This window comes from Cyrtonyx montezumae, unplaced genomic scaffold (assembly GCF_038088225.1).
Source record: "Cyrtonyx montezumae isolate F1298 unplaced genomic scaffold, pur_monq_1.0 scaffold_14, whole genome shotgun sequence".
Lineage (NCBI taxonomy): Eukaryota > Metazoa > Chordata > Aves > Galliformes > Odontophoridae > Cyrtonyx > Cyrtonyx montezumae.
This window is the reverse complement of record NW_027071870.1, coordinates 6,742,734-6,760,484: the sequence shown is the minus strand read 5'-3', so window position 1 is coordinate 6,760,484 and position 17,751 is coordinate 6,742,734. Positions and strand designations below refer to the sequence as shown.

The 17,751-nt window shown below is 36.2% G+C and overlaps 1 protein-coding gene across 1 annotated transcript in view; it reads right to left on the bottom strand.

The window, feature by feature from the left end:
• Positions 1-17,751, bottom strand: part of PLXDC2 (plexin domain containing 2) — a 228,017-nt gene that overhangs the window by 33,712 nt on the left and 176,554 nt on the right. Inside the window, exons 7-9 of the mRNA XM_065731348.1 lie at positions 15,254-15,353; positions 6,875-6,970; positions 5,890-5,971 (exon numbers count right to left, since the gene is read on the bottom strand). Of these exons, the coding sequence (XP_065587420.1) occupies positions 5,890-5,971; positions 6,875-6,970; positions 15,254-15,353 (278 nt within the window). The remainder of the gene's footprint in view (positions 1-5,889; positions 5,972-6,874; positions 6,971-15,253; positions 15,354-17,751) is intronic.

Genomic DNA, 17,751 nt, shown 5'->3' with positions numbered 1-17,751 from the left:
GAAAATCCATGACCTTGGCTAAAGTATTAGCCATAGAATAAAAATGGGATGGCAGTCAGCTATGTGTAGAGAAAGATCCTGTGCTTCTTATTTCTATATTTTTTTCTAAATCATGGTTTTAATGCATTCAGATAATGTAATATTTATTTTTGTTCTAGTATTGTAATTCTGCATGGATATGGCTTTACTAACTTATATGTAGATTACATAAGATTGTACTAGGATACGTGATTTGGCAATTATTTTTCCAAGATTTCTCAGATTTAAAAGTTAACTGAACACGATTTGAATCTTTTTTTTTAATAATAATATTTGATTTATATTTCTACTACCATAAAAGCACTGCAGAAAAATATCTCTTCATATTTCAATTATTGAATATTTTCTTAAGAACTGCAAGTGCCCAAAACTTTTCCTTTCTCCACTTTCCAGCAATCAATCAATATGGTATGCGATTTTCCACTTTGCTCAGAACACACTCCTCTTCATAGTGAAGCAGTAACACTTCAGTTAATGTAACTACTGATGTACTTTATATTCTTGGGATATGTAGTAGATATGAGATTCCTTCATTGTGTTAGTTCAGGATTGCCTTAAGACTGCAGGAAGCTCTGGGAACTGCACACATTATCACAGTCAGAATAACCGTGTAGAGCGCACAGTCCTGGCTACCACCTCCCACAGAGAGCCCAGCACAGGGACTTGTTCAGTCTGCTCCAGGGCACTTTTCAAATGAAGATTTTCACTCCATGGATCAATACTATAATGTAACACAGAATAGTCCAGAAGGAGATGCTCAAAGCTGGAGTCATTCTAGGCAGTTATGCATTTCAGTGCACATGGTTAAGCACCTCAACAGTTAATCGACCCAGGCTCCTTTCAGGGATGACTTTAGAAAAGAGGATCAACATTCAACTACCCTTGTGCCTCAGTGAATATTCTGAAAGGGTAGTGTCATGAATAATGAGAAGACGGGCTTTGAGGCATTAATTGACTTCACTACTCAGTCCTGCTTGGGCAGCTATAGGCATTCCTTCAGAAAAATGTATTTGAGCTCTAGAGACCTTCTGGGTTTTAGATACTAAATTCCAGTGAAAAGGTACTTCTAGTACTGCTCTTATTCTGTTTAACTTCCCTTAAAAACCTAAGTGAGATGGCTAGTAAAATCCCCTTGTGTATCCAGCTGTTAGGCTTATAGGTGCCCACAGCATGCAGGAACTTGAAGGATTTAAAATTTGAATACAGTTACCAACAGTGACAGTTGAATAAAACTATTACTTAAACTGTTTGCAGTTCTTGCCTTTAGTCCTTCAGCTCTGTATCTCCAGCACTGAGACAATAGCACAATAAACCACAGAGACGTTTTAAGATGCATTTATCCTGTGGTAATGAAGTGAAGTATGAGACACATGAAAAATCTGCTTACAGCACACACAGATAGCAGGAATTTGCCCTTCATTTATTTCTGAACTCACTGAAGTCTCAGCATCACTTCTCTACTGAAATCTAAGATTTTCCTGAAATTAATCAAAAGAAATTCATCAGTATCTACAGAATTTGAAATCCTTGATTGTTTGAATCATTATTTTTCCATTCTAGCTCAGTGTCAGCTCTTTTAATCTTAATTTCTTCACTGAGCAAATATTTCTAAGGTAGCTCACTATTTCATTAGCTTGAACAAGTAGTTCAAATTGAACCTGTAACATAATAGCAAAATTGTCATTAACATTTTCAGGCTTCCTTAAAAAATGACATCTCTAGCATGCAGTCTATACCAAGTGTCTAGAGCACATAAACATTTTCTGCAGTGTAAAAAGATGATATAAACAGACAAAACATTAATGACTTATCTCAGTCTCTACATGCTGGTATGTCAGAGAAAATGGAGAGCAAGTATTTCCAACTTTCAGCCACAGGAGACTATTAAATGTTTCTGGTGTATGGACACAGATCCATGTGTAGAAGGCTATGAGACTTTCTGTATTTATACTTAGTCTCTTTCATGGATGAAACAGTTCTCCCTCTTATAAGTGATTCAAAAAATATACAAAATACTTTAAAAAATAACATCTAGATGGATACTGCATCTGCTGAAGTCATACGAAAACTGTGTACCTTTACTTCAGTCATGACATAACTACATTAAATGCTTTACACTGGTACCAGGGTCAATAGTTTGACGATCCCGTATGAAAATTAAAGCTGTGATTCAAGTTCATAGAGAGTGACAATATTAGAGGATTTTGCTCTGAATCACCTTTAAGAATAACCTACCTCTCTGAAGACTGATGAGTGGGCACAGCAACTGAGCTGAGGTTACAATAGGAAACAAACCACTGTGTTGCAGAAAAAAGGTATTTTCGTTCCAACATAGATTGCCCACATGGGGGAGGTACAGTTATTCTGGAATGGCTCTGTTGGTCAATTTTCCTTGTGCAGCTATGGGTTTCAATTACAATTTCTATTTTTCCAACAATGGTACTTTATTGTGTGTATGATTCATTGTATGGTTTAAATTTTATGCAAAGAAAAAATGCTAAAAAAATGCAAAAAAATGCTAAAAGTTATTTTTAAAAGCACAGTTGCTGTGGATAAATTGGGGTCACGTTGAGAAAAAAAGAGCTGTCGAATTGATCAAGAGCTGTTCCCACTGGTTATGTGTTTGCTTGTTAACCACATGGAAGCAAGTTTGCTCTGGGAGATTTCTCTTTAAGAGTACCAAAGTGCTACTGCAGCTCAAGAGGAGGAATGTCACTGTATGTTAAGGTCACACCTGTGACCCTCATTACTACATCACACTCTTCTCATTGGCAAGCAGCCAGCCTGCCCTTACAGAATGTGGAACACTGGATCAGTTAGTGGAGTACTGCTATACTGGATGCCACCAGTACCAAGCTCAACACATTCCCCAGGCTTTTGCACCAAGGACTAGATTTCTTTCCCTTCTAGGTTTGCCTACAAGCTAAGGATGACAGCCTTTCTTTTCTCACTTCCCAGCTATTCCCCACTTTGCAACACAGAAGCACTCCTTGGACATTGCTACTAAGATTCCGCTTCTGATTACTTCAAAAATCCCTTTGAGCACTTACTCATTGCAAAGTGTAAATATTAATATTCTTTCTACTCTAGGCACTTCTGAAATGTCTAAGTTGATACTTCATGTAATGCTTTGCCTTTGTTTTTCCAAGTAGATTTTATTCTCCTGCAGTAGAACAATGTTTATCACAACAGGAGATAAAATGTCGAGGGTGATTTACAAGGCTGGTGACTGAGACGCGGTGACACAGAAAAAGCTGAACTACTGTGTTGGAGGAACTTAAAACTTTCTATACTTTATGATTTTTAACTATGTATTCTTGTTGAAGCAGTCTATCACATGCAGGAATAAAATTTTAGGAGAATCAATTTATTTTTGAAGGAAGTAAATACATAATGAGGTACTGAAGTGGATGATTCTGAGGACTCTGCTGTGATCTAGATATCTAAAAGAGTAATAGAATAAAGATTTTTCTGTATATTTCTACAGTGAATAAATATGCAGAGAAACAGCAAGGTAAAAGAAGAGAGCCACTGGGCTAGTATGCAGATGTGAGTATCATACGGAACACAAAATTATCAAAGCTTACAGAAATGACTAACATTCACAATGATCCTAAGCTATAATGCAACTAAAAAGGCTCAATTTTCACATTTTGAAAAGCAAGTTGCCTCTTTGCACAAACTTTGTTTCCACCTGGTATTTCAGAGGTATTTCTTGATAGAATTGGAGAAAATAAGTTAAAAATTAAGGTGTAAAATCTAGTATAAAAATAAGATATTCAGGGATCATCCCTGGAGATTTTCAAGACCCAGATGATCAAAGTCTTGAGGTCACAGCTTACCCTGCTTCGAACAGGTGGTTGGACTGGATGACTTCCAGCATGTTCTTTCAATCAAAACTGATTTATGATTCTACATTCCTGCTTTTGCTTAAATCCAGCTTACTGTTATCCATTCTTACAGGTGCAAACTGGACAGTATGACTGTTTTTAAATGACAACAATTCCTGTGCAGAGGCATAATCTTAGTTTTCTTTCCTGGATGTATTCTTTTTTTAAGGAATTGACTCCAGTTTCTGCTTTTGCTGCTAGTCAAATAATTTCTGAACACTGCTTTCATGAAATTAAGGATTCACTACAGTTAGTAATAATATAAGATAAAGATGTTCAATCTATCTGTTGCAGATCATCAAAAAGAAAACAGAGCATCAGTGTGGAGCTGAATGTTTTTGGGAAACAGCAGAAGTGCTTCACAGCAGTTATTTTTGATTGCAGTGTGATCTTCATGAGGAAAAAAATCAATTTTTTTTTCCATGTGGATTTTAATTGAATAAAAATAGCTGTGTTAAAACTGTATATTTTTTCGGCAGCAAATTACATATTGCCAGGTATGAATGGGCAGCCACAAATTCATTTAAATACATGGAGGGGAACACAGTGCAACCACATGCTTGATATTGCTTCCTGCTAATGGTGAAAGAAAATTCTTTCAGTTCTCAGTTCTCAGCATAACAGATACTCCAGCAAACCCAGAACTTAGGAAACTCAGTTCTTCAGAAACTACAGATGAAAATAAAGGATCTCAAGGTTTGCCAGATGTTTGTAAGAGATCTGGACCTTACTGCCTCTTCAAATCTGACGTTATAAATAAATTTATCCAAACGGAAATGAGAACACTACCTACAAAACAATAGACCTTATCCAACAGACAGTGCTAAAGCATTTAATAAAGGAAGAAGAATCAAACAATGATTGAAAGCAAGAAATAGACTAAAGCAAGCAATATCTGATCATGTTTGCTTGGAAAAGTTTTCTGCTACTATCTTTACTCTTGAAGATGACTGACATGAATTTTCATAGAATAATTTAATTTAGGTTTATTTCCACAAAAACTGAAGTTTTGCAAAAAAAAAAAAAAAGACAAAAAGAAAACAAATAAAGAAACACTTATGAGAAAGATGAAGCCTGAGAAAACACAGATGTGACCCCAACTTCTTAATTTCATATAAAGTTAATCAGCTATTGTTCATTTCTTCAGCATTTTATCATATCACTACAATATATTAGAATGCCAATAGCGTTTTCCCCTTTCATTATGCATCTATTTATACATAGGATTTTTGAGCCTAATCACTAGAGCTAAAGAACACAAGAATACATATCCATTATGCCACTGCATTTAGCGGGAGAGAACTAGTGTTAGATAAATTCATTCTATGAATGTCAGTGAAGGTCAGTGACTGAAGAATTTTTTGGAAAAGCTGCAGTTCCTATTTTATTGCCTGTACTCCAGCTGCTCCAGAGAGTTTAACTTGTTCCTACTACTGAGTAGGCTCTCATGAATATGGCAGTGAGAGGCTGAGGGACCCAACATGCTCACAAAGTATGAGAAGTTAGTAGAGAAAAGAATCTGGTGTGGCTACCTCCCTGCTATTTAGGGAACAAGCATGACTTCATAGTAACAATGCAAACCTATATCTCTCTGCAGTAAAAATGTTTTTGATAAAGCAATCGGTATAGGGAGAAAATATGACTTATGATTTCTACCTCTCATGGAGTCCTTCAAAGGAATTTTAAAGCAGCATTAAGTAAGTAGGAGCAAGGGTTTAATTTCTAAAGTAATTCCTTTGACCCTTGTTACCTATTATTTTTCTGGCTAAAGTGAAATACCATAGTGTTGCATGGTTATTGACTGCAACTGAGGTCTATCAGTATCTAAGTGAATGCATGCATATAAAACCCAGATATAACAACATCTCTCTGTGCTGAGTGAGCAGTTGAAAATGATTTTTGTATATCCTTTGAGCACAGCTGTATATACATGTCAAAAAAGAAAAATCATTTTCTTTACCTTTGGAGTTTACTGCACCAGCTGCAGTTGAAACCAATCTGGGCAGTGACACAGGGACCACAGCTGTTAAACTGGAGACAAGCTGGGAAGCAGGTAAATAAACACAAGTTATTAAAATAGTCTCACAAATAATTATCACAGAAAGTATAAGAGAAGTATTCATCTTCTGACAGTATATATTTAGGGAATGAATGGGTTTAAAGATTTTCAAACTAACATGCTAAAACAAGCCTACCATAAGGCAGTGCACAACCATATGCACACAAGTCTATTTGTAGGATTTAATTTGTATCCCATTTGTAAATGTAATCTCACTTCCACAACAGCTCTTTCAGCTTCACTGATAATTTTTTTATCTTTATATATAGTATTAAGTTTTTCATTATACTTTTCTTCCCTGACTCCAGCATTCTTTCGTGTTGCTACCTCATAGACACATACAGATAATAAAATCCACAGGAAAGTGTACAAACAATACAACTGATTTAGAAAAAAATGGAAGAGACAGTTTAGAGTTTCTTTTTTTCACAACACTACAGCCGGGAGTTCAAATTCCAATATCACTAAACAACAGAGTTTTCCTTTGAACAAAAGAGATGGGTGAATTGCAGAATGTGTTTGGGGATGTTCCTTTGAGATGGGATGAAATGTACTCAGTAGTATTTGTGTTTGCATGAAAATTGCTCTCACTTTTTTTTTTTTTCTCAAGGAAAAGAATTTAATGGCAATATGAGCATTCTTTTGAAAAAATTATTTGGCACAGATTTTACTCAACCCACTGGGAACTGTGTATCTATAAACTAACTTGAGATACCTGAAGATGCATCGGATAACGCATCATCCAGCTGGGAATAAATCTGAGAGAGGATAAATGAATCTGTCCCTACTCCAAATTCACAGACAAAACAAAATATTTAAAATTGTATGCATGTTGTAACTGAGGCTGTCCCAGATCCGGCTCCTTCCCATCCTACATTTTACTTACTTGGAAGAGGTATCATTTCAACAGCTGACAGATTTGTAATCTTTGACATCTGCAGCTCCACCCTGTGGTATTCATAAATTGTTCTTCTGCGGACATCTACCAGGAAAGAAAAATAAAATATTTTCATACTCTATAATTTTGCAGCCTATAGACTGTGAAAAATAGTGGATATAATCATTGCTCACTGTACCTTAGTTGAACATGACGTCAATTTTCCTCAAGGATAAATACTTAACTTTACACATTTTGAAGGAATATGTAAAAGCTATTGATAGGGAGTGTTGCCAAAATAGGTACTTGTTCCTGGGAAAGGACTGTTAAAATGCGGAGTGAGCTCTCAACCGTCTTATTTGTTCATTTAGGTAGAAATTCTATTGAGCAAACTGTCAGACATTTTAGGGTGTGTTTCAGATTCTTGCTTTCCTAAGATGTTTCACAGCTTATGTACTTGACAGACATGTTTTATATGTTCACTTTGTCAGTTGTTGTCAAGATTTGCAAACAAAACTGATTTCATTGCTTAATCAAATTTGCTAGCTACAGGCTAGTCCATATCTAAATGCATTAAACATTCTGCCATATTAGAAAATTATATTATATTATATTATATTATAAAGACAAGTCCTCCTAAATAGGCACTGTAATGTGTAATCTTTACTTAGGTACTGACTGCACCAGTTTCTCAAAGCAGAAATTCAATACAGTCAATGCACTGTTCTTACAGACTGTGAACACACTGAAAACAGTATGATCAAAGCACAAGATAAGAGAGAAATTACCATGTAATCTCTATTTTCCAGATTAGCACTTATTTGAGTATTCCATATTTTAAGAGTATGGCTGCAATGCAAACTGGTGAGTTCGTACAATCGAAATTAAAAGTACACACCATATGGCCGATCTGACACAATGATTTCCTGATGTGCTGAATTCAAAATCATGTTCTCTTTGAAGATCTGCTAAGCTTCAACTGAAATCAGTGCTAAATACAATCAGTAACCTCTGTGAAACCATGCCAGAGAGGAATAAGGGTTATACTCAAAGGATTACACAAAGGATACCTTGCTGCTTGGTATAAAGGCTGTGTTTTTGCAGCTTGAAGTGGGCTTATATGTACTCCCCAGCTGGTATAAAATCACATAGCAAATAACAGCAGTATTCTTCAGTCTCCTGGTAGGAAGGATGTTGTAGACATTTTTCAGAAAGAAAATATATTAGGAAGAATTTCTTCTCAGAAAGAGTTACTGGAATAGGCTGCCCATGGAAGTGGTGGAATCACCATCCCTGGAGATGTTTAAGGGTGGGTGTAGTACTTCAGGACATGGTTTAGTGGGCAATATTGGTGGTAGGTGGGCAGTTGGACTAGACAATTTTTGAAATACCTTTCAACCTGAGTGGCTCTATGATTCAAATAAATCTACAAAATAATAAATATTAGTCTTAAGGGAAGAGAAAAAGCTTATCAAAGCTGGCCCATAGCTAAGGTGCCTCTTGGTGTGAGGGTACAAAGCTTACTAGTAAAAGAGGTATGATCAATGTCTAAAAATAGATCCAGGAATGCTCTTCATTGCATACAAAACAATAACCATTGAGTTACTGGTATCAGTTAGAATAAGCAGGGGGAATCTTGGGGGACAAAGAAGGTGGCAGATACAGAGCTGAACTGAGGTTGGATAATTCTCCTGCATTGGCCAGAATGTGGGAAATGGCCTTGTCCTCTTTCACTGTGTAAGCTCTAATGCACTCGTAGGTGGTACCTGGTTTTCAGAAAATGGTACTTCTGCTTAGCTCCAAACTAGCAGCATTGCCAAGCACTTCCTTCTGTCATTTATTTGAAGCTGACTTTGCTGTGGCTTAACCCCTTCTGATAGGAGATTTCTCTCTTGATTTGAAGCGTACATTTAATTGAGCTAGCAGTGCTTTTTATCTACAAAATCAATCAGGCTGGATAAAGGACAGAAACTGGAACATGCCAAACACTGTCCCTAACAAATACCTTGAATTTAGCCACATCCTTCAAACCCAGGAAGCAGAAAGGGTTTTTAAGACAAAACTGTGCTGGGGTGAGGAAAATCTCTTGCCAGTAGTAAGAGGTCTGTGTTCCCAGGATGGTAACTCCTATAAGAGTACCTTCCAAATCAGAATGATCAGTAAATGTGTTTGAAATGAACTCCTGCCAATATCGAAGGCTCTAATTTGTTTCCACATTAATCTTTACACTTCTGTCCAAAAACAAAAACAAAAGAAAAAAGAAAGAAAATAAATACACAAATTAAAATACAGTTGTTGGCGCTTTAGTTGAAATCCATTTCATCTCATCAGCCTTGGTACAGACTGCTGAACTGTAATCTTGTTTACTCTGAATACTCCCTAGTATAGGGTCTCCAAGACACAAGGAATTTTGGACTTCACAAATCCAGGTCACAAACCCTTTCATCTCACCCAGTGCATGAAACTGCCAAGATGGTGTTGTTAAAGTCAATTATATTTGGGATCAAAACAAGTATTTGCAATCATGAGTTGTCCAGCATGACTACTGATTACATTCAATCCCTCTTCCTGGTAGACTCAGGTAGGATCGTTTTTCCCATCTCCCATGAGAGGGCTGTTCTAGCTGCCTACCATCTACTGTGGAAAAACTGGACACAGAGAAGTATTTGGGTAGTCACTTCCTAACTGCTTATAGGCAAGCAGTTAAGCACACAAGCATTCAAATTCCTGTGCATGGCTAGGCTGTAAAAATGCAGGTGTAGTTTCTTTTGAAAGTCTGACTGGAAACCTGCTGTGTACAGCACCTTTTTCTAGTTAGCATTCTGAACTTGCATCCTCTTAACCAAACAGGCTAGAAGAGCTAAACTCAACAGGATAAACAGAAATGTGAGTACTGTCTTCTGTCACTCTCCTTCAACCTCTTCACACAGACCCCTTCTCCAGCTTAAGACACTTGCCTTTCACTCAGGTGGATGTTACTCTTTGTCTTATGCTGCCTCCTTATCTGTTTTACAGAAATACAGAATCACAAAGAACGTAGAAGCCCAAGTACCCCAGCATGTGCCCTAGCTTGACTTTTTAAATTATGTGTTAACAGAAATAAACATCTTTGACAGTAAAAGATTTCTAGGGAATCAAGATCAGCCATAAAGCTAGCAAAACTGCTATACAAGGCCCTATGTATATGTATAGCAGTACTTCCATTATTAAGTCTACCTGATAAACACAAACGATGAGAAAGAGCTCCACCTCAGTGTGCTTACATTCACCGTTTGATCACCATAAACGTTCAGCAAACACTGATGAGTGCCAATGGGTGTAATTTTCTCAACTTAGAGAAGTTCAATTCTACCCCTTTGCTTTATCCACACTTCCATGCCAGATGCCATTCTGTCAGACTGCCTCTCTGCTGCCATCTGTTACACAAGAACACATAATAGAATACTGGTGGGAAGGTTCAGCCTCTACTTTGATACCATCAACATGTCTCTGACATCACAGGCTAACACAATAAAATAGGAGGTATTACTTTCAGAGCAGCCCTAGTACTTTGTTCAGCCCCACTGAGTATAAAAAAATCAAGCAATTATATATTTTGTCAGCCTGGTATGTCTGATTGCTACAATAAAAGGTATGTCAAATGGAATGTTAAAGCAATTTCTTTTTTCTCTTCATCAGTTTCATATTATTAATACTATCCATTAATTAATACTGAAGTCACTGACACTGAGGTAAAATGTGCCTGCAATTAAACCACAACTGTTTTTTTTTTTAATAGACATACACACCTGAATCTAGATCAAAAGTCAGACTTTCTAAGTGTACTCATTTTATGTTTCTCCTAAAAGTCGCTGAAAATCCTTTAAATCTGGAAGTTGCATCTCAAGGACATCTGAGAATTAAAAATCAGTGTAGCAGGCTCTGCTTTTATGAACAACATATGAAAACTCTTCCACAAGGATGGTCTGTGACATCATCATTTACTTTGTAAACCTCCATGACCTTTCAAATTTACCCCAATTCACGATGCTGCTCTTTATCCCCTTAAGTCACCACTGCACCCAACTGTCTAATTCTAAGGGTGGTTGATGGTCAAAAATATGGCAAAAATATTTTTTACTTTAATCACTTCATACCAAACCAGGAAGTGCTGCTATTTCATAAGAGTTTGGCAGCATACTCATCTCTTTCCCTCACTGTTCCTGAGCTGGACACATAGAGCCAAGCAACCCAACCACCTGGCAGGCAAACATGCAGGTCTGGAGGATCTGGGACTCTGCACAATTATTTACACTACAGGAAAGTAACAATAAATACTGCTTACTCTACACAAAGGTAAATGACATCACCACCAGCAAGGCAGCAGCAAGTTAGGCTCTTCACCTTTATAATGACAAATATCAACACCATCTGGTCCAACCCCTGCTCAAGCAGACATTTAGAGCAGGTTGCCCAGGACCACAAATATGCGGATTTTCAAGATCTCCAAGGAGGGAGACCCATAACCTCCCTGGGTAGCCTGTGCCAGTGCTCTGTCACTCCCGCAGGAAAGAAATATGTCCTGATGTTTAGATGGAACTTGCTGTATTCCAGTTTGTGTTCACTGTCACTTGTCCTGTCACTAGGCATCACTGAAAAGTCTGGCTGTTTTCTCTGCAACTTCCCTTCAGGTATTTATACACATTGATAAGATCCCTCCCCTGAGCTCAAACATCAAATAATTTACCATGTCTCAAAAGAGAGCTCCCTTGCAGGAGACATTGAACTGACTGAACAATGGAAAAAGGAATACATGGTAAATAATGTTTATTATCTCACATCACCTAGAAAGATGCAAAGAGAAAACTGCTTGCTTACACTATCCTGAAACTACAAATGTAACTTCAAGTATAAGGGATTTTGCTAGTATGTCTGTGACAGACTTCTGGATTGTTATACTGGTACAAATTCATTCCAAACTCTTTGGGAACATTTTTATTGATGGCTATCCATTATGGCTTATCATCTTTTTTTTTCTGCATCCATTCCCCTTACCATCATAAGGCACTCTGAAGATTTAAAATAAATTCAAGAACAATTTCTGGAACAAAAACAAAACAAAACAAAAAAAAAACCCAAATCTGCAAAAACAAAACTTATTTCTTATGAATCTGAGCTTTTAATCTCACTTTCTCCCAACAGTAATCTTGAAAATCCACAATAAACCCCTTTACTGTTCCTTATCTAAATCACTAACTCTTTCTTCCCAGCACTGTCAGATCTCTTTTCCTGTGGCTTCTAACCATAGAATCATAGAATCACAAGGCTGGAAAGGACCTACAAGATCATCTAGTCCAACCATCCACCCATTACCATTGCTACCACAAGCTACTTAACCATATCTCATAGCTCTTCATTCAAATGCCTCTCGAACACTGCCAGGGATGGTGACTCCACCACCTCCCTGGACAGGCCACTCCAGTGCCTGACCACTCTCTGAGAGAAAAAGTATTTCCTTATGTCCAATCTAAACCTCCTCTGGTACAATTATCAAGAAGGGAAGAAATACTCTCACTCCATCCCTTTCCTTGTTTTTTCTCAACTATGACCACAACACATGAACATTCATAATTTCATAAAACTATAACTATTTGGTTCAGTCTGAGAATGAGTTCTTGCCTGTAGTACTCTTTTTAGGAGATATTTGTAGAGCTCTATCCATATTAAAATTTGAAATGCATTTCAGTTTTCACATTATAATTTGAAATGCTTCTTTTAGTTTTCACATTATAATTATCTCCTCTTCTGGACCAACAGAAAACAGTCATATTATATTAACAGTAATGGAATCTATTTTATACAATTCCACCCCTTGATGTATGACTCTCTAAGTCTAAGGTAGACTATGGTAATTTTGATGTCAGTTTTGAGCAACAAGGGCATTTAATGGTCAACCAAACTAGACACTTGCTTTAGTATAGGCTAATTGACACTGGGAAAAGAAAGTATTTTATCGTGTCTGGAAAGGGAGAAATTCCTTTTAACTAGCTCTCAGATGTCCACAGTTATGTGACTTTAGTCTCATACTCTCAAGTCAGAGTAATAGTTTCATTATCTAGTAGGCATTCTAGTAGTCAGAATAATAGTAATATTTTATGGCAAAATATTATATAGGTGATGAATTGAGAGTATGCTAATATTCAAATATATTTGTGTTGCATTTGATGTACCTCTCCTTTTCAAATGTAAGATGTATACATAAATAACTGAAAAAAATCAAACATAAGAAAGTTTTTATTTTTATTTTTGTAACTATCCATGAACATAACATGAAGTTGAATTCTGCTCAGTGGAAAAGTCTTTTCTGAAGTTTTAAGAAAGAACTCTCTTTTCTTTCTTTTGGGAGAGGCAAACAGTAATTTATACTCTTCCATTACCTGAAAGAGCTAAAAAATAAAGTTAAAAAATTGTTCATAACACTTTTCAGTAATTGGCTAGAGCCATGGCTGATTTAAGACTTCTGAAATGGTAGAACACCAGTATTTAAAGAACTGACAATGGTTCTCTATGGGCCAACACTATTCAGTAGTTCTCAAAAATATGCTATTATGTTGCCTATACACAATAATATAAACTTGTCTCACTGAAAGCACAATTTGGCTTCAGGAAAATCTACTGCAAACGGATGATCCCCCTGATGAATTCTAGCTCTGATTCAAACTGCAAACTAGCAAAAGTAATCACAGATTACCACCACCCACAGAAGCAGCTGCTGAGGAGCGAAGTGTAGTGCATGGCATGTAGCAATGTGGAAATAGTGCTAACAAAACAGGTGCTGTAGCAGTGTGCTTTAGACTCCATACACACATTCTATTTTTCTTAGCTATCACTCCTTAACATAACTTAATAAGATGATATACTAGACAGATTTTCTGGTAATTAGTTACTTCACTTAGCAGATAGTCATGTGAAAAAAAAGGTTGACAGAAATACCAAAGGCAGAAAACTAGTAAGTAACTATTCTTGCATTAAATGCTACACTTTGTATTAGTAGTAAAAGAAGATGCATGTCTGAAATATTTCTGCAGAAACATTCAAACCAGAATAAAGATTCACATATACCAGCTATTTTACATACAAAATTTGTAAATCTAAAAAACGTTCTTTGAGTAACTTGTATAAGCTGAAGACTTAGAGAAATATTTTGATCGTTCAATTACAAACATTGCTCGAACTGCTAAAATGAGCTGCCTAGTATCATATACTCCTGAAATCTCAAAAGTAGTCCATGCAGCCATCCATAACCACATCACATCTATCTTGTGTCAGAACTGAAGTTGTTCTAAGACATGATCTCTTAAATGAAACTTGAACATACCAACCACCCTCAAGCTACACTGAGTTCACAACAAGCTGCAACTCTCCATTTCCTCACAGCAGGATAATCTCATGCCATTAGAATTATCCTTCCTCATACCAAAGTCTGTATAAATAGGTGATGAGTAGGATGAGTTGAGAGGGGCGGCTATACTTCTAACTTCACTATCAGCCTCATTTACATGTTGTCTTAAAGATAAGCTGGATCAGGTCAGTTTTTAACAGCTTTGTCTGCACCACACCTCTACCAGAGTACTCTTAAAAACAAACATGGATTCAGCCCTAGGAGGCTGGCTCAACTGCAGCTTTTTTGCATTCATTTGCACCCTCCTATTGGAAAATAATCAGAAATGGAACCTACCAAATTTTTTAAAAATCTGTAAATTAAACAGCACACCTGAAAGCAAGCATACAGTCTTATGGCTACACAATCTAAATGGGTTATGAGCACACTACATGAAAACAAAGAGTTAAGTAAATCATATTTGATTTCCTACTCTAGTTTTCAGTCAACTGATTACAGTACAATTAATATCAGGTAAAATTATATGTCATCTGCGTTTCTGTTGTCAAAACTGAGCCCAAGATGTCATTTAATCACCACGCCTCTTCTTTTGCCTCACTAAAACATGAGTTTGAATTTCAGAAGCATCAAGAACTTCCAGCCTGAATACTGTTTTTAATTTTTGTTTTGATTCAGATGATTTTTCTGAATGTTGTTTTTCTTCCTTTCTATGAATAAGGAGACATAATTCAGATGGAGTATCTTAAGGAATCCCAAATTGTGTGAGCAAACAGTTTAAGTTTACATTATTTGGCTGGTAGTTTAATTTTATTTACTTACTTTATCTGCATAAAAGAAACAATGACAGAGAAAGGAACATTGGGAATTATCATGTAAATAATATTACACTTGAATTAACAAGCTGAAATTAGCAAAGTAATTTGTTGTGTTGCTAATCATCCTTAATGAAATCAGCCTGTACTTGTTTCTCAGCCTCCAAACCACTAGTATGACTACATACTACATACTGGGAATTTGCTGGATCCTGTGCACAACCACAAATGCATCTGAGAGTCCAACTTTCACTGGGTGGTTGGTTGAGCTTATCTGTGTCACAGCGACAGGAATCTGGAAGACAGAAAAGGAAGATATGCATGAACTGCTGAACTCAAAACAATTCAACCTAAAATTAACAGTATTGTCAGAATGAATGCTTAGCTATCATAACTTTATATAAGTATGTAATATAATATGCTGTATTGTGTATACCATATAATACACCATATTATGAATAAGGAAGTATAAAAGATTGAAAGTGTATTTTTCAATGTTTAATTTTGTCCCAGTTCACTTTGAATCTTATATAACGATATTCTCATCAAATCTTAGAGTTAGGACACCTGTTAGTAATGACACAGAGAAGGGCCAGAATTTTCAGTAATTTATTTCTCCCAGTTGAAGATAAATTGAATGAGGTGCTAGTATCAGATATGGAGGAAGCAGTATCTTCTCTCTGCTACTAAACACATGAGCAGAAAGTTCAGTTCGGGATGAGGCAACAAAAATTTATGGCTCAGGTGTTATCAAATTTGATTTCATTTTTTGTAGAAGACTGCAGCTTTGGCTGATCGTGCAATATTTGAATTGTATAGCAGAATTCTGTAACATTTTTACTTAGTGACAAATAAAACATATGTAATATTAATATAGTTAATCAGACTGATCACAAACTGATCCATCACTGAAGGATCAGCTTAGACTAGTAATGAGTCTTTACAGCATAACTCGAATACAATATTTTATTAAAGTTTCAGAAGGAACTGTATATATACTGCCTAGCAGTTCCTCAGATGATACACACAGAGTAAAAATGGTGAAAAGTTTGGATCAACTAGCAAAGTTTTACCTTGTGAAAATTGCAAAGTTATAGCTTATATAACAAAGTGTGAGGTTGAGGACTGGGGACATTTTTCTGGAAAGCAACAGTTCTGAAAGGACTCCTGAGATGGTAGTGTGTGATCAGCTTTCAGAGGAGTAATCAGAGCAAGAAAGCAAACTGATTTCTGATTACATAAACAGTGAAATATGGCCTAGGAGTGGGGCTGCTGCCTTATACTTGTGCACATAGATAAGTACCAAAGTTTTATACAGAATTTAGGAGGGTCTATTTCTTAAAAGGATTCTGAAAACTAAAGAAAAGGAAGATGAAAGAAGTCATAAAAATCATTTGAAATCTTCTGTAGTTCTCAATTGCCATTAACAGTATTGAAGAGATTGATTTGTCTCCTCCAAAGGAAAATGGAACACTGACTTGATTACCATAGATAAGTACTGCCACAGGGAGAAATAACTCTAAGGCTGAAGAGTTTTTTCATTCAGCACAGAAAGATACAACCAGAAGCTGAAAGCTGCACAAAGATACTTTCAAAGTAGAATAAGGTTTTGATGATTGATTGTTGTCAACCAGAGGGATAAACTACCTAAGGAAATTATCACTCTCTACTCACTGCTGTTTTCAAATCACAGCTGGATATCTTATTTTTCAAAGCTAGCCTATAGTTAACCAGCAATTACTAGACCAAAGGCAGAAGAAACTGGATCAGATCTAAAAGACTGATGCAAGGTGCTGACTCAGCTAATTTAATAGTATTCTCTGTTTTACCTATGTGAAACTAGCAAACCTATGCCAGAAGTGTTTTTCACTTATCAGGTAAAATCTAAAGTAAAAAGCTGCTTAATGATCCACGGAATGAAGATTCAGTCTATTCACCAATTAATGGTATGACTTCTGGTATTTGGGTTGAACTGTAGCTTGTCTTCCTTTTCCTTGCTCCCAAAATACTCTTTAGCTTTGATTTCATCAGTATCAGTCTAGGAAAAGGTAAATTTGAGAACATTAACATAAAAAAGTGAGTTCTAGCAAATTAAATACTGTCATAATTTTGAAATTATTTTACTGTTTCTGCAATCTGTGAACTCCTTTGGCTGCACTTATTTGGAGTTTCTCGAACATCTGACCTATGAGAAACAGTTTTACTGCTGTTTTTATATCATTTTAAACATGTTTGTATCAGCTATTAGATAAGCTTGTATCAGCTCAGCTCTGATGCAGATATTGGAGAATATGACTTATGAAGATTGAAAAGACATACTTTCAAAGTCCTCCAAATTAAAGACCTACTGTTCACTAACAAGTCTATAGATTTTCTTCAGTATGAACACATAAACAAAAAAGAGGAAAATTATTAACAATCTCAGAATACTTAAAGAGAAATACTTCAATTATCATAAAACTATCCTGAAAGATTTTGAGAAGGAGGATACCATTGTTGAAACTATTGAAAATCAAATTAGAGAAAGCACTGGTGAGAACTATGCAATGACTATTTCTCTTCCAATTTAGGAAAGAAATGTAGCAAATGAAGAAAGAAATCAGAGATTTTGAGATGCAAAATAAAGCTAGAACTGGTGCTAAGGTAGGTGTTCAAGAGTGCTTGAAAAATAGCAGCAACTCTTAAAAGCAGTT